This window comes from Eubalaena glacialis, chromosome 6 (genome assembly GCF_028564815.1).
Source record: "Eubalaena glacialis isolate mEubGla1 chromosome 6, mEubGla1.1.hap2.+ XY, whole genome shotgun sequence".
In the NCBI taxonomy this organism is placed as follows: Eukaryota; Metazoa; Chordata; class Mammalia; order Artiodactyla; family Balaenidae; genus Eubalaena; species Eubalaena glacialis.
This window is the reverse complement of record NC_083721.1, coordinates 127,520,260-127,542,302: the sequence shown is the minus strand read 5'-3', so window position 1 is coordinate 127,542,302 and position 22,043 is coordinate 127,520,260. Positions and strand designations below refer to the sequence as shown.

General features: G+C 42.3%; 1 protein-coding gene, 1 long non-coding RNA gene and 1 pseudogene across 2 annotated transcripts in view; 1 reads left to right on the top strand and 2 right to left on the bottom strand.

The window, feature by feature from the left end:
* Positions 1–12,021, bottom strand: part of LOC133093676 (uncharacterized) — a 48,306-nt gene extending 36,285 nt beyond the window's left edge. The window contains exon 1 of the long non-coding RNA XR_009701299.1: positions 11,872–12,021. This is a non-coding gene — a long non-coding RNA (uncharacterized LOC133093676). The remainder of the gene's footprint in view (positions 1–11,871) is intronic.
* Positions 8,368–11,711, bottom strand: LOC133093783 (SIN3-HDAC complex-associated factor-like; annotated as a pseudogene).
* A 163-nt stretch (positions 12,022–12,184) lies between the features above and the next one.
* Positions 12,185–22,043, top strand: part of SLC25A36 (solute carrier family 25 member 36) — a 41,432-nt gene continuing 31,573 nt past the window's right edge. Inside the window, exon 1 of the mRNA XM_061194597.1 lies at positions 12,185–12,451. Coding sequence (XP_061050580.1) covers positions 12,411–12,451 — 41 coding nt within the window. The 5' untranslated portion in view covers positions 12,185–12,410. The remainder of the gene's footprint in view (positions 12,452–22,043) is intronic.

Sequence of the window (22,043 nt, the reverse complement as noted above, 5' to 3'; positions counted from 1 at the left end):
TAATGTCCACGATGCCAAGTGCCCAAGAGGCTACATAGACAAATATGAAATGGTTCCCAACCTGGGGAAGCGTGGGGCCCGTGGTTGGCCAGGAATCCTGGCTCTCAGGGAGTGCACGAGCCTGCGGGGTAGACAGGGCATGGTCTGGAGAGGCCAGCACAGAGCTGTTCAAGCACACAGCAGGGGAGGGAGGTGTTGGCACATTTCTGAAAGCCCAGAGGAGTGAAGCAACTGTGTGAATGTGGGCAACGCCAGCAGTTCAGTTGGCTTAGAGGGACCTGCGCCTATAGGAAGGGGTAGGAGAGTGGGGGGGCAGTAGACAGGGACTTCACCATTAAGTGCCAAGCTAGGGGAGCTGAACTTTCTTCTCTCTCCTTTCACCTCTGTCCCTCTCTCTTCCTCCTTCTCTGTCTCTCTATCTCTCTGTCTCTCTCTCTTTGCCTCTCTCTGTCTCTGTCTCTCTCGTTTTTCTGCCTCTTCCTCTTCATCTTCATCTCCTCTCTCTCTCTCTCTCCCCCTCCCTCCCCCTTTTCTTTTTTTTTTTTTTAAATAAATTTATTTATTTTTATTTATTTATTTTTGGCTGCATCGGGTCTTCATTGCTGCGCGCGGGCTTCTCATTGCAGTGGCTTCTCTTGTTGCGGAGCACGGGCTCTAGGCGCGCGGGCTTCAGTAGTTGTGGCATGCAGGCTCAATAGTTGTGGCTCACAGGCTCTAGAGCTCAGGCTCAGTAGTTGTGGTGCACAGGCTTAGTTGCTCTGCGGCATGTGGGATCTTCCCGGACCAGGGATCAAACCCGTGTCCCCTGCATTGGCAGGCGGATTCTTAACCACTGCACCACCAGGGAAGTCCCCCCTTTTCTTATAAGTAGAAAAAAATAAAGAAATCCAACCTTATAGGTGTGCTGTGAGAACAGAATGATATAATACATGTGAAAGCATCCACCAACGTGTCAGATCCCTAACTGATAAAAATTTGTTGAATAAAAGTTAGTTGCATAACTGTAATAAATAACTGCATAAACTGTAATAACTATCCAGGGGCCCGTACATCCAAAAGCGCAGAATGCTTCCAGCTTTTTCCATCCTGAATTCCCCTCAGGGCACACTGGCACTGTGGGTTGTGACTTAATTCTCTGTATAAGGGGATGATGAGCAATGCTCTTTGTTCTTTTTGTTTACAGATTTATATATTTTGCCTGGATTTTCATATTTCTGATCCCTGTTACTCCATTTTGTTTGAAAGTGAAAGTCTTACAGAGCCAAAATTATGGAAAAGCTGGGAAAACAACTTTAAGTATTTCCCAATCAATGAAAAGAGGAAAAACAGTTTCGCTGTGGCCGAGAAATTGGATGGCAATGGTTTCACGGACATCCTGAAAGAAGACATTAAGGGATTAATTGAGGAGCAGAGAGAAACATAAAGTAAAAGAAGTTCTTAGTACCTCACACTTCTGGGAGATTTGAAGGCTTTTCCAAGGTAATTCTGACTACAGGCTGTGGGGCTTTCCCCGACACTGATCTTTGACCCTAACTCCAAGGTCAGTGAGACTTCCCAGTTCTGTTTTCTGTTTCTCTTCTGTTCACCCAACTACTAAGCAGGGTAAGAGGGCATGGCCTGAGGTCAAGGATGGAGAAGGTGGAAAGCTGCTGAAGCAGTTCTGGGGTGGGGCGTGAGGGGGGACCCAGACTCAAGGGAATCGGCCACCTATGAAATAAAACTGTTATCACTCTCCTCGCCACCAAATATTTGCCAAGTGCTGCTTTGCACAGCTTTGCTGCCAAACCAGAAGTCTATCCTTTTAACTTTCGGCCATTGACTCTGGGTATTGACCCAGTGCCAATTTCTTGCCAGGTACTGTTCAGGGGAGAAAAAATCAACTATACTTTTTGGCTTTGGGGGCTGAAAGACCCAAACTAGCACACATGAAACCGGTAAAGAACACTCCAAGGGTGAATTCTAGGTTTTCATTTACAGACTTAAAAGGCCCATAGGGTACCCAGCACAATGAATGAAGAGACTCCACCACCATCATGGTACTTTGTGGTGAAATTTCCCAAAACCAGGGATAAAAGAAAGATCCTAAAAGGTTAAAATAGCAAAAAACATGTTCTCTATAAAGACCAGAGCTACAAATGGAGTCAAACTTCTCAATATTAGCTCTGGATGCTAGAAACCAATGGGGCAGTGACTTCAAAAGTCAGAGTGGGGGAACTTCCCTGGTGGTGCAGTGGTTAAGAATCCACCTGCCAATGCAGGGGACACAGGTTCGAGCCCTGGTCCGGGAAGATCCCACATGCCGCAGAGCACCTAAGCCCTTGCGCCACAACTACTGAGCCCGTGCTCTACAGCCCACGAGCCACAACTACTGAGCCTGTGTGCCACAACTACTGAAGCTCGCGTGCCTAGAGCCCGTGCTCCACAACAAGGGAAGCCACCGCAAACGAGAAGCCTGCGCACCGCAACGAAGAGCAGCCCCCACTCGCCGCAACTAGAGAAAGCCCGCACGCAGCAACGAGGACCCAACACAGCCAAAAATTAATTAATTAATTAATTTTTAAAAAGTCGATTAAAAAAAAAGTCAGAGGGAAAATGATTTTCAATCTGGAATCCCATACTTAGCCAAATTATCAAATATGAAGATAAAATAAAAGCATGCAAAATCTAATAATAATACCTCCCATGCAACTCCTCTTTGGCAGCTGCTGAAGAACGTACTTCAGCAGAATGAAGCAGCAAGTAAAGAAGAAGAACAAAAACCAAAAACCAAAAAACATGAGATCCAGAAAACAGGTAAGGGGATGTAAATCCCAGGATGACAATTGTGCAGCCAAGAGAGTAACTATAACTAGTTCAGGTTGGAGCAGGAAGATGGAGGAATCCAGGAGGGAGGTCTCCAGAGGGAGGGGATTGACAGACTGATCTTAAAACATTTAGAAAATAATACTTCTAGCCATTGATAGATAGATATGATGTAGTATGTGGAAAAAATTAGTACAGGTAGAGAAAATTAAGCAAATGGAAAAAAAAGGGCAATTGTTAACCAAGAAAAGTAAAAAGTTGTGCAAGAACAGCATGTACACCATTTGGCTTTGCAGTGGACAAAATTTACATAGCCATAAGATGATAAATAATTGTCAATTTAACTAAAATATCATGATACAACTATTAGGAAGATGAAGCAGGAAAAATGGGGAGTTTAGGAGTGGAGTAAGAAAGATAAATCTGCATCTCTGATAACCTGAAATGTAATGAATAACATCTGAAATTAATAAATCAAGAAAAACAGCATGAATTGCTATAATTGAGAAATCTGGAACTAAAGAAAAAGTAAAAAGTTGAAAGTGGCTACCTCTAGGAGCAAAAATGAGGAGACTGAGGAATCGGTAGGAAGTCTGAAGTTATTATAACTTTTCTAATACTATATATTTCCTTTTTTACAACCATATGCATTGCTTGAAGTATTTTTTTTATTCTGGTAAAATTTCCATAACATAAAATTTACCATTTTAACCATTTCAGAGTGTATAATTCCGTGGCATTAAGTACATTCACATTATTGTTCAACCATCATACTATCCCACTCCAGAACTTTTCCACCATCACAGACTGAAACTTCATACCCACTAAACACTAACTCCCCACTCCTCCCTTCCCCCAACTCCTGGGAACCACTAGTTTACTTTCCTTCTCTATGAATTTGACTATTCTAGATATCTCACATACATGAAATCCTATCAATACAATTTGTTGTTTATCAGCTTATTTCACTTTAGCATAATGTCTTCAAGATTCATCCATGTTGCAGCATGTGTCAGAATTTCCCTCCTTTTTTAAGGCTGAATAAATATTCCATTGTATATACCATATTTTGTTTATCCATTCATCTGACGATGGACACTTGGGTTGTTTCCACCTTTTGGCTATTTCGAATAGTGCTGCTATGAACATTAATGTGAGTGTATCTGTTTGAGTCTCCACTTTCAGTTTTTCTGGGTACATATTTAGAGGTGGAATCACTAAATCTTATGATAATTCTATGTTTAGGTTTTTAAGAAACTGCCATAGAGTTTTTCACAGAAGATGCACCATTTTACATTCCTACCAGCAATGCACAAGGTTTCCAATTTCTCCACTTCCTGGCCAACACTTGGTATTTTCTGATCTTGTTTGTCTGTTTTCTTTTGTTTTTATAGTAGCCATCCTAATCGGTGTGAAGTACAATCTCACTGTGATTCTGATTTGCATTTCCCTAATGATTAGTGATGTTGGGCATCTTTTCATTCCCTCTGAAGAAATGTCTATTCAAGTTCTTTGCCCATTTTTTTGAATTGGGTTGTTTGTTTGCCTTTATTACTTTGAGATAAAAACAAAGCATTAATGTTAAAAGCAAGATTCAAATGCCAACAGGCAAGTTGGGTTTCAAAGCAGGGACCGTGGGGCTTCCCTGGTGGCACAATGGTTGAGAGTCCGCCTGCCAATGCAGGGGACACGGGTTCAAGCCCTGGTCCGGGAGGATCTCACATGCCATGGAGCAACTAAGCCCGTGCGCCACAACTACTGAGCCTGCTCTCTAGAGCCCGCGAGCCAAAACTACTGAAGCCCGCGTGCCTAGAGTCCGCGCTCTGCAACAAGAGAAGCCACCACAATGAGAAGCCACTGCAATGAGAAGCCCACGCACCACAACGAAGAGCAGCCCCCGCTCGTCCCAACTAGAGAAAGCCCGCGCGCAACAACAAAGACCCAATGCAGCCTAAAATAAATAAATTTATTTTAAAAAATAATAATGTATATATGTGTATAACTAAATCACTTTGCTGTACAGCAGAAATTAGCACAACATTGTAAATCAACTATACTTCAATTAAAAAAACAGAGAAAAAAAAAAAGCAGGGACCCTTGGTAAGGCCCTTAGATGGTTTCTTAAACGGGAGGCAGGGCACAACTTCTGCATTACCACGCACGATTGAGGTCCCAGGCATTGTCCACACAAAAGTGTGTTACACCCTATCTCAACAAAATCTATGCATTTCTTTGCAAGGTCTCACTACCCTTCTAATATTCCTGTCCTGGAGGGTAGGAAAAGTCGTATTTTGTTTTTTGGCGGTTTTCTCCAAGCCACCTGGGACACATTCCTAAATTGCTCCCTGGGAGACAGTGTTTCCAACAAGCTAACTGAATCCTTCTGGGGGAAATCCATTTTCTACCAGCTCCTTATATATTTCCAGTGCGAGCTCTGCTTATCGCCTGTGTATCTAAGGAGAGCCTTTAACCATGATTGAATTGAAATGTGACACAGAGTAACTGATGCTGCTGATGGGAGAGGTGGCTCAATGGGACATGAAACCTGCATTTGGGAGCCACTGCCCTCATGACTCCATCTGGGGCTCAGATATAAGAATACATTTCATCCTCTGGGCACCACATCTCCTTAAGTTCTCTCAAAAGCCCCCTCTCCCCCACCCCACCCCCCCTTTTTGTTTTGAAACTATAGCTAATATTCTCATTCAACCAATGAACAATTGAGATGGTGTAGAACAGAGGATGAGAGTACAGATTCTGGAGTCCGACTCCCTAGGTTTCCATCCCAACTCAGCTACGTGCTAGTTGAGTCACCTTGACAAATCCTCTAACCCCTCTGCATCTCAGTATCCTCATCTATAAAATGTCCTTCATTGGATTCTACAGTTAAAATACATGAAAAGTGCTTCCAACAAGGCCTGGCACATGGTGAGTACTGTACATGTCTGAAGCTCTTTGAGATGACTACCATCAAGGCATCAAGTACCCAGGTGGACGCTTACCCAACTCTTACCAATGATGTCCTCTGAGGAGTAGGATTTAGGAAGGGAGGTTGAAGTGAGGATTTTAATTTCTAACTCATGCACTTCTGTATTGTTTGAATTTATTACTTTTTATTAAAAGCAAAATAAGGGAAAAAATTTAATGGCATCTGGCTGAGAATATAAAACAATCTCTCCAAACCTCCCACTAAAAGCTAAAAAGACACAAAGATTTTTTTTAAAATCCTACCCAAATATTTAAAACTAATGTTGCCAATCTAGAACCCATATGAATTTTCTGTACCTACAAGACCAACAAAGGCTAAGTGGGGGAAAAATGGCATCGGTGGTCCATTTGTGCTCCACTTCCCAACAAGTAGCTATTAAGAACTTTTCTTCAGCCCATAGCAATTAAAAACAAATTTTTTAGTAGAATTTTACTTTAGTATAAAATGAAAAAAACCCACAAAAACCCAAAGCCCTAATAGGTTAAAACAAGTCAAACAAACATTCCACACAGATAAAACCTTCACAAAAGTCAACTGAAGTAATCCAGAGCTAAAAGTGAATTGTGCATATTTTCAAGGAAGTCACCAGTCATGTAACACAAATAAATTATTTATACACTTGCAAGCCCTCTAAGAAATGTGCCCCAAGAAGCATTAACTTTGTTTTTTCGTGTGCCATCCTGAAGACTTGCACATTTTATTTTTCAGATAATTTAACATTTTTAATAGAGTGTGTTCTCTACCAAGTGGTAATGCTTTGGTACTATTCATATAGGACTGCTTGTCCTAAAGACTTGACATTTCCCCAAGAGGAACTTCTGCTTTAGACGTTTCATATAGGGCTTCCCTGGTGGCGCAGCGGTTGCGAATCTGCCTGCTAATGCAGGGGACACGGGTTCGAGCCCTGGTCTGGGAAGATCCCACATGCCGTGGAACAACTAGGCCCGTGCGCCACAACTACTGAGCCTGCGCGTCTGGAGCCTGTGCTCCGCAACAAGAGAGGCCACGATAGTGAGAGGCCTGTGCACCGCGATGAAGAGTGGCCCCTGCTTGCCGCAACTAGAGAAAGCCCTAGCACAGAAATGAAGACCCAACATAGCAATCAATCAATCAATCAAAAAATCTTTTAAAAAAAAAAGAAGTTTCATATAAATTAAAATCTTTATCAAACATCAATATGGAGGGAGGTGACACAGGATGCAACCTATACAGTCAAGTTACCTCTGTATATTTAGAAATTACTCTTTCAAGATATTCACACCAGAGAGCTTAGTCTGTCCTGCTTAATATTCGGTAGTACAGGTTTGAATCATCAGAACCTTGGCAAGACCTTAATATTTCAAAGTTATTAACAACTACCTCTAGGGGCAAGTCCACGTTTACTGAGTTATGACAAATTTATTATAACGAAGGAAAACAGGTACAGCCATCTTAAAAAAATGCTCTAACCACTGCTTCTGAATATAGAAAGACTAAAACTACATACATTTATCATACAACAAATCCCATCTCTGTCACCTGAAATTCCCCTAATTTCATTCATTAGAAGGGGATTTTTTTTAAATAAATGGATACTAGGAAAGCCCAAGGGGATTTTTTAACGAGACTTAAAAGCACTTTACAGTCACATTCAGCTTTCCTATGAAATACTTAGCATCTTAAATATTGGGTTGGCCAAAAGGTTCGTTTGGGTTTTTCCATGACATCGTACAGAAAAAACCCGAACAAACGTTTTGGCCAACCTGATATTATGTACACTTTTTTTTTCTCTTTTAGTAAGCTAGATACTGGCTTCAGAGTTTGTGGAACTGAAGGAAAAATAACCTACTCAAAACTATCCTGGGGCTTCCCTGGTGGCGCAGTGGTTGAGAATCTGCCTGCCAATGCAGGGGACGCGGGTTCGAGCCCTGGTCCGGGAAGATCCCACATGCCGCAGAGCAACTAGGCCCGTGAGCCACAGCTACTGAGCCTGCGCGTCTGGAGCGCCTGCTCCGCAACAAGAGCGGCCGCGATAGTGAGAGGCCCGCGCACCGCGATGAAGAGTGGCCCCCGCTTGCCGCAACTAGAGAAAGCCCTCGCACAGAAACGAAGACCCAACACAGCCATAAATAAATAAATAAATAAATTTAAAAAAAAAAAAAAAAAAAAACTATCCTAAGGGCTTCCTTGGTGGCGCAGTGGTTAATAAGAATCCGCCTGCCAATGCAGGGGACATGGGTTTGAGACCTGGTCCGGGAAGATTCCCCATGCCCCGGAGCAGCTAAGTCCATGTGAGCCTGTGCGCCGCAAGAACAGAAGCCACTGCAATGAGAAGCCTGCACACCACAATGAAGAGTAGACCCCACTCGCCACAACTAGAGAAAGCCCACGCACAGCAACGAAGACCCAACGCAGCCAAAAATAGATAAATAAAATAAATAAATTTTTTAAAAACTCTATTAAAAAAAACACAACTATTCTAGAAATCGTCTTTTGGCAGAATAGCAGGTATCCAAGTTAAAAATAGGAGGGTCATTTTGTTGCTTTGTTTTCCAAAATTTAAATTGTTTTTTGTTTCCTTTCTACATAAACCTCAGTCACCACTCCTGAGTGGAGATGGGCAGAGGTTCTGGCCCCTGCTCCTCCAGCTTCTCAGCAGCTGCTTTCTTATTGCTGCAGCAAGACTTGAATAGATGTGTGTCAGATGAGGACTTCCCCAAGACAGCCTTTATAGATAATGCCACAGCATATTTTCTGTCTTATCCAGTATGTGAGATCCAAAATGGAAAACACTGGCATTCTGTTAGAGCCAGAAGCCATCTCTGTATCTGAGCCATCATCTGACTGTTACTATAACGAGGAGATTGAGCTGGAAAGGCACTTGAGGTGGTACTGTGAGCATCAGAATTACGACGTTTAAATTCCTTCGGCAGTTTACTGATCTGGTTGCTTTTTATCCTGTTTCCAGATAGAGTTTTCACTTTCTTTGGTTTCAGTGTAGTCTTTAGACTGGGTCCTGCCCTTGCATCTACCACGTGATTCTAGTTTTGTTTTTGTTGGGTTTTTTTTGTGATCCTGCTGGTAATTTCTTCCATCTTTTCACAGCAGGACACGGGCATTACAGATGTCTCCTGATCAAGTCTCATGTAACCCAAAACAGCTCTGGAAGTCCTTTTCATAGAGTTCACTGACAGTGAATCGAGAACTGGAGGATTTATCTCTGCAAATACAGCAGCCCTCTATACTTTGGTATATCTTTGGCTTGTGAAAACCAAACACCTCTTCTTCTAGGCAATAGTCTTCCAAAAGCAGCCGATCCACATGCAATAACGTCCCTGAGGTGGGGAGTGCGTGCCAAACCAACCCCACCTCCAATCACTCCCTCCTCCTCAACTGCCATGTCTAGAACGATTGTCTCCTGCAGTTCAGCAGCAATTAAAATTTGAGGTTAGTACCAATCAGGAAATAGAGTAGCAGTCCCCTCTAGTTCACAATGAGCTTAATTGTTTGTTTTGAGCCAAGCAACCAGTTGTGGCCACCCACAGTTTCCCCATCAGTTTCTCTTTCTATTTTCAGTTAAAAACTACAGCTCCCAGAAGACCCCTCGGTAGGAATGGGGGTCTGGAAGAGGTACAGGTGTGCCTGACACTAAAGCAAGGTCAGTTAGCCCCACCCACCCTGCCTTAATATCATTCTGGAAAAGCACCTAGAAGCTTGCTTGTTTAAGGGGCAAGGGCTCAAGAAACCTCGTCTTTCTGCAAGTCTTGAAGGAATCACTTAAAGATATTAGCCAACAGGAATGAGGAAGGAAAATTATAAAAGAGCTGGCAGATGACACAGTACAATGGAACCTCAACAAACATGACAGCCAACTAACCCTGGAATCCGCACAAGAATGAAGGCCTCAGCAAACACACCCCAGTGGGCGGCCCCAGGGGCTACCAGACGGAATGTGCAGGGGGCAGAGTCTCCTTCCACTATGCCATCTGAATGAGGTTCCAAAGTAAACGGTCACATTATGAATTGCTATTGCTCTTACGGGAATAATTTACTCCACATAAGAACTTGGGCTCCCTCCTTACCAGTTTCAGAAGCTTCATTGAATGTAATTACCACAGCATTCACTATGCCAAAAACATGGAGCTACAGCCATTGTCTTAAAAGAAATACATCTAAAATGGTGCAGGCACTTTGGAAAACAGTCTGGCAGTTACTCCAAAGGTTAAACATTGAATTATCATATGACCCAGCAATGACACTCCCAAGTATATTCCCAAGAGAAGTGAAAACGTATCTGCATGCTAAAACTTGTACACAAATATTCATGGCAGGATTATCCATGACAGCCAAAAAGTGGAAACAATCCAAATGGCCATCAACTGAGAATGGATAAACAAAATGTGATATAGTCATATGACGGACTATTATTCAGTCATAAAAGGGAATGAAGTACTGATGTGTGCTGCAATGAACCTTGAAAACATTATGCTTAGTGAAAGAAACCAGACACAAAAGGCCACATATTATATAATTCTATTTATATGAAAAGTCCAGATTAGGCAAACCCATAGAAAGTAGATTAGTGGTTGGCAGAGGATAGGGAGAGGAGAATGGGAGTGACTGATAACAAGTGTGGGGTTTCTTTTTGGGTGAGGAAAGTGTTCTGGAATTAGGTAGTGGTGATGGCTCTACGACCATCAGAATATACTAAAAACCACTGAACTGTACACTATACATAGGTGAATTTTATGGCATGTGAAAGATCCCTCAATAAAACTGCTGTAAAAAAAGATAGAACTAACCCCCTCCCCCCACCAAAAGTTAATACAAGGGTTTGGGGGAAGTATGGCCAGGGTGTCAATTTTTATGTCTACGTTTTGGAGTTTCGTTTGTTTGTTTTTTCAAAATTTCCCTCTCTAATGTGCAGCTATTACTTCACTAACTGAAGCTCTGGGATCAGAGAGATTCTGCTGGATTCAAATCCAATCTCTTTCTGGATGAACTGGATAATCTTGGGCAAGTCAATTATTCTAAATCTCAGTCTCCTCATGAAAAACTGGGGGAATAATATCAATGGCCTCATAGGGCAGTTGTGAGAGTTTAAAAAGAGAATGCTGTAGATCAGAGCCTGGCATATTAGTACGTGCTCAAGCAATATTAGCTGCTGCCAGTTTTGCTATTAAGAATACAGTGCAGTAAAATAATATTACTAATTATCATAGGTAGCACTTACATAGCACTGCTGTGGTGCTTTACATAATTTTAAGGTGTTTAGTCCCCACAACTGCCTTGTGAGGTAGGTATTCTTATGCCCATTTTACAGATGAGCATTTACTGTGGAGTAGATGCACACTTGCCAGTGACATGCAGTCTGTACATTTTGTGGGAATTTAGGAGCAGGTAGTGAGCATAGAGAGCTAAGGCAATCAGGGAGGACTTCGTGAAGGAAATGGCCCTGGAAGGAAAGGAAGGTGAGCCCTGGATAACCCCACATGGGTGGGAAAGTGTGGTGAGGACCTTGCAGGTGAAATGGAAGTTACCAAAGAGGCGGGAAATATCAACATTTGTTCATTGTGGGTGATGAATACAGATTATGTGTTATATTATTTCCTGCACTTCTGCACCTTAGAAATAATTACTAATTAACAAAAATTTTAAATATTTAATCATGTTGTAGAGGGATAAAACATTTTCTTTCCCTCAGTCTTTGACCTTCTTGTACAAGAAAAAACTTGCTGGTTAGAAAAATGAGTAAATGCCAGTTTTCTTTATTCTTTCTAAAATAAATAATATTTATTCTACACTAATAGAATACTACACTAAGCATTGTCTGTAAACACCGTACTGTTGTTTGTGATCCTGTACGAGTGTCGATACAAGCCTTTCCATGCACTGAGTGCCACTCTGAGGTAGACACCAGGAAGCATAAATGCTGGGTCATAGATCCAATTATTAAAACGTGAATCAAGCAGGGGCCAATGGGAAATTTCTGTACCTCCCTTTCAATTTTGTTGCGAACGTCAAACAGCTCTAAAAAAAAACAGTCTAAAAAAAGTAAATCAGAGACTGGGCAGGCTCGCGTCCCAACTCCGCTTGCGTACCGGGCATCCAGGTCGTTTCTCACGTGGTCGGGGCCGGTAGCGTGAAGTTCGAATCCGCTTGTCTGCGCGGGCCCAGGCGGCACCCGGTGCAGCCCTCCGGGCGGGCGGACTAGGTGCGAGGACCTGGTGACCCACTACCCTCCGGGCACGCTCTCTAGCCCCGCCTCCCGGCCCCTTCCATTGAGAAACCCCTTAGCGATCACGTGAAAGAGGCATGCCGGCTGCTTGACGTCACGCAGTGCGGACCAATGGTAGCTTCTGTTTATATCGCGGGGGGGGAGGGTCAGAATATTCACGCCCCCGCTGCCGCCGCGTCGCCCTCCAGCGCGGGTGGTGAAAACCTAGCCAGGGTGGGAGGCGGCGTGGCTGCAGCGCGGCGGGGAGGGCCGCGCCGGTCGCCTTCTACAGCCGCGTCTCCGTCAGTTCCCGTCGCCGTCACTGGGGCGCCGTGCGGCTCCAGTCCGGGGCGGAAGCTGCGGCCGTCGCGGCGGCCGGATCCGCGTCCCGCCTCAACGCCCGGAGGACATGCGGGAGAGAGAATGAGCCAGAGGGACACGCTGGTGCATCTGTTTGCCGGAGGGTATGTCCCAGGAGGGGCTTGCAGACCGGGGCTGAGGGCGCTGGGCTGAGGCCGAGGGCCGTGGCCTGAGACGCGGGCGAGAAGGGAGAAGGGGCTCCAGCGCCGGGGACCGAGAGAGTGAGGCCCGGGCGGGGAGGGGTGAGGGGACTGGAGCCGGGGGAGCTGAGGGAGCCCACGGGACTGAGGCCGAGGCGGGGAGGGGTGGGAGGGCGAAGCCGGCAGGACGTCAGGCTTTGGGCCCGCGGAACCGGAGCGAGGCCTAGGGAGTGGCCGGCGGGGCTGGCGTCCACGCAGGCCCAGTCCACGCGCCGCGGCCTAGCGGACGTCGGGGATGCGGGGCCGCGGAAGGCCAGTAACTGCAGGCCTCACTTAGGTTGCTCGGCCGGGGCGGCGTGGGGGGGTGGAGCGGGAAGTGCGGAGGCCGAGGACAAAATGGGCGCCGGGCCTCCTCCTTCCGTCCCTGGCGCGCGGGCTGCGGGGCTGCCTCACGTCGCTCACGCCCCGCCTCGGATCTCCGGCAGCTGATTTCCGGGCCCTCTTTGGCCCCGGTGGGTCGTCTGGGGGCTTCCGGCGCCAACGGGAAGGCTTTGGGGTTCTGTCGCCCGTAATAGCTGTAGGTTTCTAGATCTTGGAAAATTTCCTTTCTCCAGGTTGCGAGATGCGCTACAAAGCGGCAGTGCTTCTGGGGTCGGATTCTATTCCTGAAAACCAGGCGTCTTGCACACCCGCTGCTTTTCGTGTGCTTAAACGGAGAAAGTGAGGGGTAGGGGAGAGGTCAGAAGCTTTGGCAGTAGTTACTGTGTGTACAAGATTAAGACTAAACTTATAGTCTCAGTTCCCTGATTGCCAGCTTGAGTGCTACATATCTTTTGTTCAGCCAGTTTAGTCTCCTTTTTAGGTTGTTCTTTCCAAATTATTTGGAGAGTCGTAGCAATTTTAAATTTAGGAGTTACTTCATATCTGTGGGATCATAGTCTTATCAAAAATGGCTACGGTGAATTATGCTGAGGCTCTTTTCTGCCATTATGACCATATAAAGTCGCATCCCTTTAAAGCATAGAGTTTGTTTTTAAATCGACTACTTTAAGAATATTAAAGTAATATATAGGCGGTTCTATTCACAGTGGCTTGATTGAAGTTAAACGTGTGGACTCTATTGCCAGTGATGACAATACTTTCCTTGAGTTGGCACGTTCATTGAACAAACATTTATTGTACACCAATTATGGGCCAGGCACTGTTCTGGCATTAAAATACTTTTCATTTAATACTGTTCATTTAATTCGTGAGACAGGGTTTAGGCAGGGTTTGCTTTGTGTATTTCTGATACGTAAGAATAATCTTGGCAAATTAAATCATTTTTTAAAAACCATTAGCCATGTAGATGTTCTTGTAAAGATGTCTTGTGCAAATAATTGGGTTCCCTCCTGTAATTAGATCATAAGGTAATTTTTGAATGTTAGGAGACCACACATCTACTTTTGGCCACTATTTTCAGCGAAAAGTGGACACGCTCTTTGATTTTAATTCATCTTCATCTGTAAAATGAGCAAGTTGTACTAAATGATTTCTAAGGCCCTATTCTAGGTCCTAACATTTTTATTGCTCTGCATTCAAGATTCAGATGTCAAGTTTTGTTAAAAATAGGGCACATCTATTTGAAATGTTAGCTTGATTGCACTAACTTCCCAGTTTGGATTAAGATCATCAGCCACGTTGTTGTTACTAATGCATGTAAAGGCCCTTATGGTTAGCGTTTTCTTTAAAAACAGAAATGGGGCATTTTTGCAGCATCTAAACCCAAATAGATTTAGGAGCCCCTCTACCCCCCAAAAAAGAACCTAGCATATGCAGGTTTTTTAGAGTATTAAATGAAGTACTTGTTTATAGGGCCTGACACAAGATAGGTACTCAGCCTTATAAATTTTCTTCTTTTGCATCCCATCTCGATTTTATGTTTATATGTGATCTCATAAGTCATTTCAGTAAAACTTGGCTTACCTTTTTTAGAGAAACAGTAGAACTAGGAAGGATGGTAAAGATCATCTGGTTTAGCCCCTTCAAAATATGGGAAAATACCGGGCTTCCGTGGTGGCGCAGTGGTTGAGAGTCTGCCTGCTAATTCAGGGGACACGGGTTCGAGCCCTGGTCCGGGAAGATCCCACATGCCGCGGAGCAACTAGGCCCGTGCACCACAGTTACTGAGCCTGCGCGTCTGGAGCTTGTTCTCCGCAACAAGAGAGGCCGTGATAGTGAGAGGCCCGCGCACCGCGATGAAGAGTGGCCCCCGCTTGCCGCAACTAGAGAAAGCCCTCGCACAGAAACGAAGACCCAACACAGCCAAAAATAAATAAATAAATAATTAAAAACAAAATATGGGAAAATACCAAGGTATAAAAAATTTACTTACCCAACATTAAACAGCTTTTCATACATGTAAAATGAGAGTTAAAATAATCCCTGAAGAATCTCCCAGCTCTATATTAAATGAAATCATTTAGAGTAGATTTCTGTATGAAATTTCTATTTCTGTATGAAATTTCTGTAGAATATTCTGGAAGTCTGTATGCTAAGCATTATGGAAATGCAAAATGAGTTGTGGGTAACATTGTTCTTAATTGAAGATGTCTAGTATATCTCAAAGTTGCATATTTAGGCAATCATTTTTTGGACGTTTTTAGAAAACGATTTCATTTTTTTATCATGATAGAATTATGTAAATTAGGAGTTAGGAAATTTATATTTTACTTTAATAATAACAAGATAGAGAAAAGGAGAGAGATCTTTTTATTAGCCGTTGTGCAAGAACCAGTAACCTTTCACAGTGGCATTTAATCTTTAGACAAAAATTGTCTTAAGATGGAGCCTTTGGATTGTTTTCCTGATGGTTATAATTGTATTTATTCAAATATGTGTTTATCAGGATCTCAGATTTCTAGTAGCCTTATAGATGTATTATTAAATCAGGAAAACTTGAAACAGACTAGCACTGGACCTTGGGTCTGGGTGACCGACTCACATGCATAACTCGTGCTTTCTTTAACACACCCTTTGGTCCCATTATGTTTTCGTCAGGGTTAATATTCAGAGTTTGTAAGGTCATCAGTTAGGTTGATTGAGTTACGGAGGCTACTCACAACTGCCCGAAAAGGGTGTAAATATGATTTAATTTTAGCTGTGCTTTTAATAAGACTATATGTTTGTGTATGAAGACATAAGCAGTATGTTTTTAAATTCTTTGATAGATCTACATTGTTTAGTTGTGTGTCAGCTGCATATGTCCGCCAAGAGGCAGTTTGGGTTTTTTTCCATTTGAGAGAGAGATTGCCTCAAATGGGAGGAATAAACCTTCAACATTTAAGTGGATGAATTTCCTTCCTTTGTAGCTCCTGTGACAGTGAGAGCTTAATACATATAGTTAGTAATTTCAGATTATCTAAGAAATGGTTTATTTTTATATCCTGGAATTAATCAATCCATTCATTTATCAAACCATTTATTTTTCATTTATTCAGTAAGAAACTCCATTTGGGTGTCAGATAACGTTGATTCTGTAGAAATTTTGTCATAATATTTGTTAAATTACTTCACCTGTTTCCTTGTAAAATCAGGGCAGAAGTAGACTACTTAAAAGTATAATGTGGTTTATTTACACTTTGTCTACATTTTTTTATTAGCCTTATTTCCATAATTTTTATAACCTTTTTCTTCTTTTTTTCTTTTTAAAAATACATTTTAATTCTTACTAATAGATTGCAAGACTAAGGTAATTTGCTTCTCCTGATGTATTCTCAAACTTATTTTCCTGTAAGGGGATTAGTGTAGTATAGCATTGTGGGTCAGGGACCCCTGGGAGTTTCCAAGACCTTTTTGGTGGTCTGAGACGTTAAAGCTCTTCTCATAAAAATACTAACACATTATTTGCCTTTTCACTTTGTTGACATTTGGACTGATGGTGCAAAAGCAATGACTGGTGAAGCTGCTGTTACCTTAGCATACATCAAGGCAGCATCACCAGACTGTGCTGATAGTCACTAGCACTTGCAATTTAAAAACACAGGGTCTCTTAAGAATGTTCTTGAAGCAGTAAAAATTAGTGTTTTAAATCTTGACTCTTGGGATTTCCCTGGTGGTCCCGTGGTTAAGACTCCACGCTTCCACTGCAGGGAGCGTGGGTTCAATCCCTGGTCAAGGAACTAAGATCCCACATGCCACGTGGCACGGCCCAAAAAAAAAAATCTTACTCTTGAGTATACATCTTCATTTCATATTCTGTTTGGCAAATGGGAAACATGAGTAAAGCATTTCTACAATTGTTTCTGCCTCAAGCTGAACTAGCGTCTTTTTTCATGAGAACCACTCTTGAAAGAACAATTGATAGACTATGACAATTCAGGCTTGAATATTTGGCAGACATTTTCTCAAAAAATGAAGGAAGTGGGCCTGTTGGTTCAAGGAAAACCACAACAAATGATAACGTTTGTTGCCATATGATAAAAGTTGAGTTTTCAAGCAAAAATCAGAATTTTTGAAATCTTTTTTTTTTTTTTTAATCGTTTATTTATTTATGGCTGCGTTGGGTCTTCGTTGCTGGGCGCGGGTGTTCTCTAGTTTCAGTGAGCGAGGGCTACTCTTCGTTGTGGTGCGCGGGCTTCTCATTGCTGTGGCTTCTCCCATTGCTGAGCATGGGCTCTAGGCACATGGGCTTCAGTAGTTGTGGCTCGCGGGCTCTAGAGTGCAGGCTCAGTAGTTGTGGCGCACGGCTTAGTTGCTCCGCAGCATGTGGGATCTTCCGGGACCAGGGCTCGAACCCATGTCCCCTGCATTGGCAGGCGGATTCTTAACCACTGCGCCACCAGGGAAGTCCCTTGAAATCTTGAATAGATAGAAAATGTAATTTTTAAAATATTGTATCAGAAAACATATCTACACTTGGAAGACCTGTATAATCCAGTGAACCAATACTTTTCAAATAACCAATGCATGATGTTATAGAGTAGTGCATAGATAAAGATTCAGAATGTAAAATAAAGCAATGGATTTTAATGTAACAATATGAAAAGTTTATTGGTATAGTTCAGTTCCATATTGCAGCTAATTTCAAGAGCCTACCACATGCCCAGTTTTAATGTAATATTGAAAAATATCCACAGTTATCTGAAAGGAGGTGTTGAATTGTTACACTAAGTAAATTATATCATTAATTAAAAGGTTTCAGTGCCATGGTTGGGGAAAAGGTGGAGTAGGATAAAGGGGAATAATGGGGGTGCACTGTAGTTCCAAGTAGGAGGATAGTGGAGTCTTTTTGAGAAGGTGACTTTTGAACAAAGACCTGGAGAGGAGAGCGTTAACTATTCAGAGGGAACTGGCAGTGAAAAGACCCTGAGTAGGGTAGGAGCACTGAAATGAGGCAAGTATAGCCAGAGTAGTAGGCCATTGTTAGGCCATTGAAGATCTTTGGCTTTTTTTCTGAAATGGGAAGAGTCATTGCAGGGGTTTTAAAGCCAAATTCTGGTCGCACCATGCTTAGAATAGACTGTACGTAGGGCAGGGCCAGAAGTAGGGAAATGATTTGGCTACTGGAGTAATCAAAATGAGAGGTAACGGTTCTTCAGAGAAGGCTGCAATGTACTGTATGTGGTGTGTGAAGAAAAGTCAAGAATAACTCCAAGGTTTTTAGTTTAGGCACCTAGAGGGAGGGAATTGCTGTTAACTGAGATGGGAAGGTTGTGGATGGAATAAGGTTGGGGTGGGGGAAGATCAGTATGTAGTTCCATTTAAGACGAAAATTTGAGAAGTAGAGAAGTCAAAAAGCCAGTTGTTTAGGTGGATGGATATATTAGGTAACTCCAGGAAGGAGCTCTGGACTAGAGATAACACATTTAATAGTTAGTGGAACATAGATGATGACATGAGCCTAGACGAGGTCACTAAGGGAGTGAGTATAGAGCAGAAGAGAGGAAATTTCATCAAAAGAGATCAGAAGAAGAGCAGGAACCAGCAAAGTAGACTTAAAAAGTGACCAAGAAAATGTGTTCTGAAAGTCAAATGAAGAAACAAATATACAGTATTTAGGAAGGACATATGTTATTGTCCATTAAGATGAGGTCTGAGAGCTATTAATTATTGAATTTAACAATTGTGGAGACCTTTGGTTACCTTGATCAGCAGTTTCCAAGGCAGAGCAGGGGGAGGGAAATCTGATGGGAGTGGGAGAGAAATTAGAGACAGTAAATAGGATTTTGAGATTTGTTGCAAAGGGGGATCAAAGAAACAATGCAGTAATTTGGGTTGGGGGGGGTTCTTTTACTAAAACTACCACATACCCTCAGCATATTTTGCTTCTATAGTGAATTTTAGTTCTGATATCATTGTTTTTCCTTACATTAAAGACTATACATCTACATTTTGGGCTGTATGATAATGGCTTTCCTCTGTGTTTCCATGTTTATGAAAGTTGTTGGTTAACATTTTCTTTTTTTTTCAGTTTATCAGTGTTTTGATTTTGCTTTAGCATTTCAAATAAGCCTAGCTTGTTAATTTTTTTCCTGCATGAGAAACACTACATGTACCCCCCCAGCCAAATACCATTATTTTCAACCACTCTTATATCCGACTTTTCATAAGTTAGTCTGTCGAGTATGTAGAATATGTCCTTCATTCTTCAAGAACTTGTTTCTTGCCCGAACATTAAAGCTTCAGAAGAAATAACCTCTACAAATATACTATCAGAGAAACAATCTTTAGTAAGACTTCCTAAATGATTTTTATGGAATTTCAGAGACAGGCTACATGTTTTGAGATTGCAAAACTCTATAGCTAACATTTCTTTTTTTTTTTTTTAATTTTTAAAAATATTTATTTATCTAATTTTGGCTGTGTCTGGTCTTAGTTGCAGCAGGAGGGCTCTTCGTTGCTGCACACGCGCTTCTCTCTAATTGTGGCGCCCGGTCTCCAGAGCATGTGGGCTCAGTAGTTGCAGCACGCGGCTTAGTTGCCCCGTGGCATGTGGGATCTTAGTTCCCTGACCAGGGATTGAACCCTTGTCCCCTGCATTGGAAGGCGGATTTTTAACCACTGGACCACCTGGGAAGTCCCTATAGCTAACATTTTAATGAATTTCTTTCTTAGCAGTATTTCTTAATTTGACTAATGCCCTAATTAGGAAATTACAGGGGAGTGTTACCTGCAGCAGAAAAATGACAAAATATTTTAACCTATTCACTTTGCTTTACAAAGCTAGACACTGCAGTTGTCTGACAAAATAGTTTTGTTTAATGTTAACAGAAATATATTTCTAAAGTACCTACATATACATATACATGTGTGTAAATACGTACACACACGTACACACAAATATTGTGGACCCAATCAGAATAGATTTTGTCCATTTATAAATTAATCTTGCCTATTCAAAACAAGTGTCCTGATCCATACATGCTCAGAAGGTCAGAATCAAAGATATATGTGTAACAGCCACAGTGTTGGAATCCCGTTTCTTTTCCTTGACCCATCCTTTCCTTAGCAGAAACCTGGGGCACCTTAAATTCCTCCATAGGTGTGGCTAGTAAAGTTCTCTAAAGCCAGGGGAACTGAATCTAGTGGTTCAGGCCCTTGGGGCTATCCTGCTGATCAGGTTTTGCATCTGCACTGACCTAGGGATTTATGACTCTTGGCATCATGGCTGAACTGATCTGCTTGTTACTCATATTTACTTAGTGAACAATTTCTTTTTCCCCTTCCCTATCTTCCCCCAACCTCCCACATTTCTGATTTTTGTGTTGCTGTAACTTGGGTGAGGTAGAGTATTTTAGGGCCCTCAGAGTCCTTTCTCTTTCTTAAAGGTCTATTTTCCCAGATTTTTTTGTTTTGTTTTTTTAACCAGTTTCTTGGTTACATTGTGCCTAGCTTCAAAAAAAAAAAAACTTCCATTCTAAGCAGCTTTTAGCCGTTGCTTTACTCAAGGGATCCATAGCCCTTGAGTAGTTAGAACCCCTGGCATGTCAAAAAATTTTATCTTCATTATATACAGTAAACAAGTAGAAACAACACTTGAAAGTTCTGAGACATATACACTCCCAAATTACCATAGGCTAAAAATGTGTCTACATTCCAGTAAATTCCTGGGGTGACTTGATTTACTTATTGTATAATTTCTCAAACATCATGAAAATAGAATAGCTTTAAATGTCTTGTAAAGGTGTTTCGTGATAACCATGTTAAACAATTCTTAAATATTCTCTAAAATCAATGCATAGTTATATGATAACCTCTCACCAAGCAACCTTGGCCTCATATCTTTAAAAGGTATGACATTTGCCTTTGAAACTTTAAAATTAGCATTGATCCAAATAGTTTTACGAAGAATACATAGTTGAGGTTTTCTAACATGGGTATACCAAGGGTATAGGGGCATTTAACACTTTTATTTGATTCATAACCTTAGAAACCCCCTTTCTAGATTTTTTTTTAATTATTTACTTATTTATTTTTGGCTGCATTGGGTCTTCATTGCTGCGCGCGGGCTTTCTCTAGTTGTGGCGAGCGGGGGCTACTCTTAGTTGCAGTGCACGGGCTTCTCATTGCGGTGGCTTCTCTTGTTGCGGAGCACAGGCTCTAGGCGCATGGGCTTCAGTAGTTGTGGCACGTGGGTTCAGTAGTTGTGGCTCACGGGCTCTAGAGCGCAGGTTCAGTAGTTGTGGCGCACGGCTTAGTTGCTCCGCAGCATGTGGGATCTTCCGGGACCAGGGCTCGAACCCATGTCCCCTGCATTGGCAGGCGGATTCTTAACCACTGCGCCACCAGAGAAGTTCCCTTTCTAGATTTTTGATGTTACAGAATAACACATTGATATGCTCTTCTGCTATCAAACTTGGCTGTTCTCTCCTTGGAATTCTTTGCTAATCAAAGCATTTAAAGCAAATGAGTGAGAGACTCTGAGTTGTAACTTTTTCTTTTAACAGTAAAGCATCCAACTTAGTACTTTCATTAGTAGCAAATTACATTGGTGACACCTTGCAATTGATCTTGACACATTGGCGACATCACTGGATCAGAAGGGACTCAGGACCAGCTAGAAGGCTAGAAATAAAATGAGGCCCTGCTTTAAGGCACTTGCAGTGGGGATGGTGAGGGGAAATATAAGAGGAAGTTTAGAATGTAGAACCAGTGAGACTTGAGGATAGTCGGATATCAGAAAGCCTCTTTATCCTTTGATCTCCCTTCCAACTGATGATTGTTAGCCTCCAGTAATACCACAGGAGCATGCTTGGTGTGTTAAACTCTAATAATTAGAATTAGAGCAGAGGCCAGTATGGTTGGAACAGAGTGAGTGAGAAGGTGGATAGTAGATGAGATCAGGAGGAATCAGGGAAGATCAGATTGTGTTAGATCTTGTAGGCCATTGTGAGGACTTTGGCTTTTATTCTGAATGACATAGGAAGTCTTTGGAAAGTTTTGAGCAGAGGAGTGACTTGATCTGACAAGATTTTAATACAGTCACTGTTATGTATTGAAGATACATCGGAGGGAGTGGGGTAAGGGTAGAAAAAGAGAGACACTAATTAGGAGGTTACTCCAGTAACCTCGACAA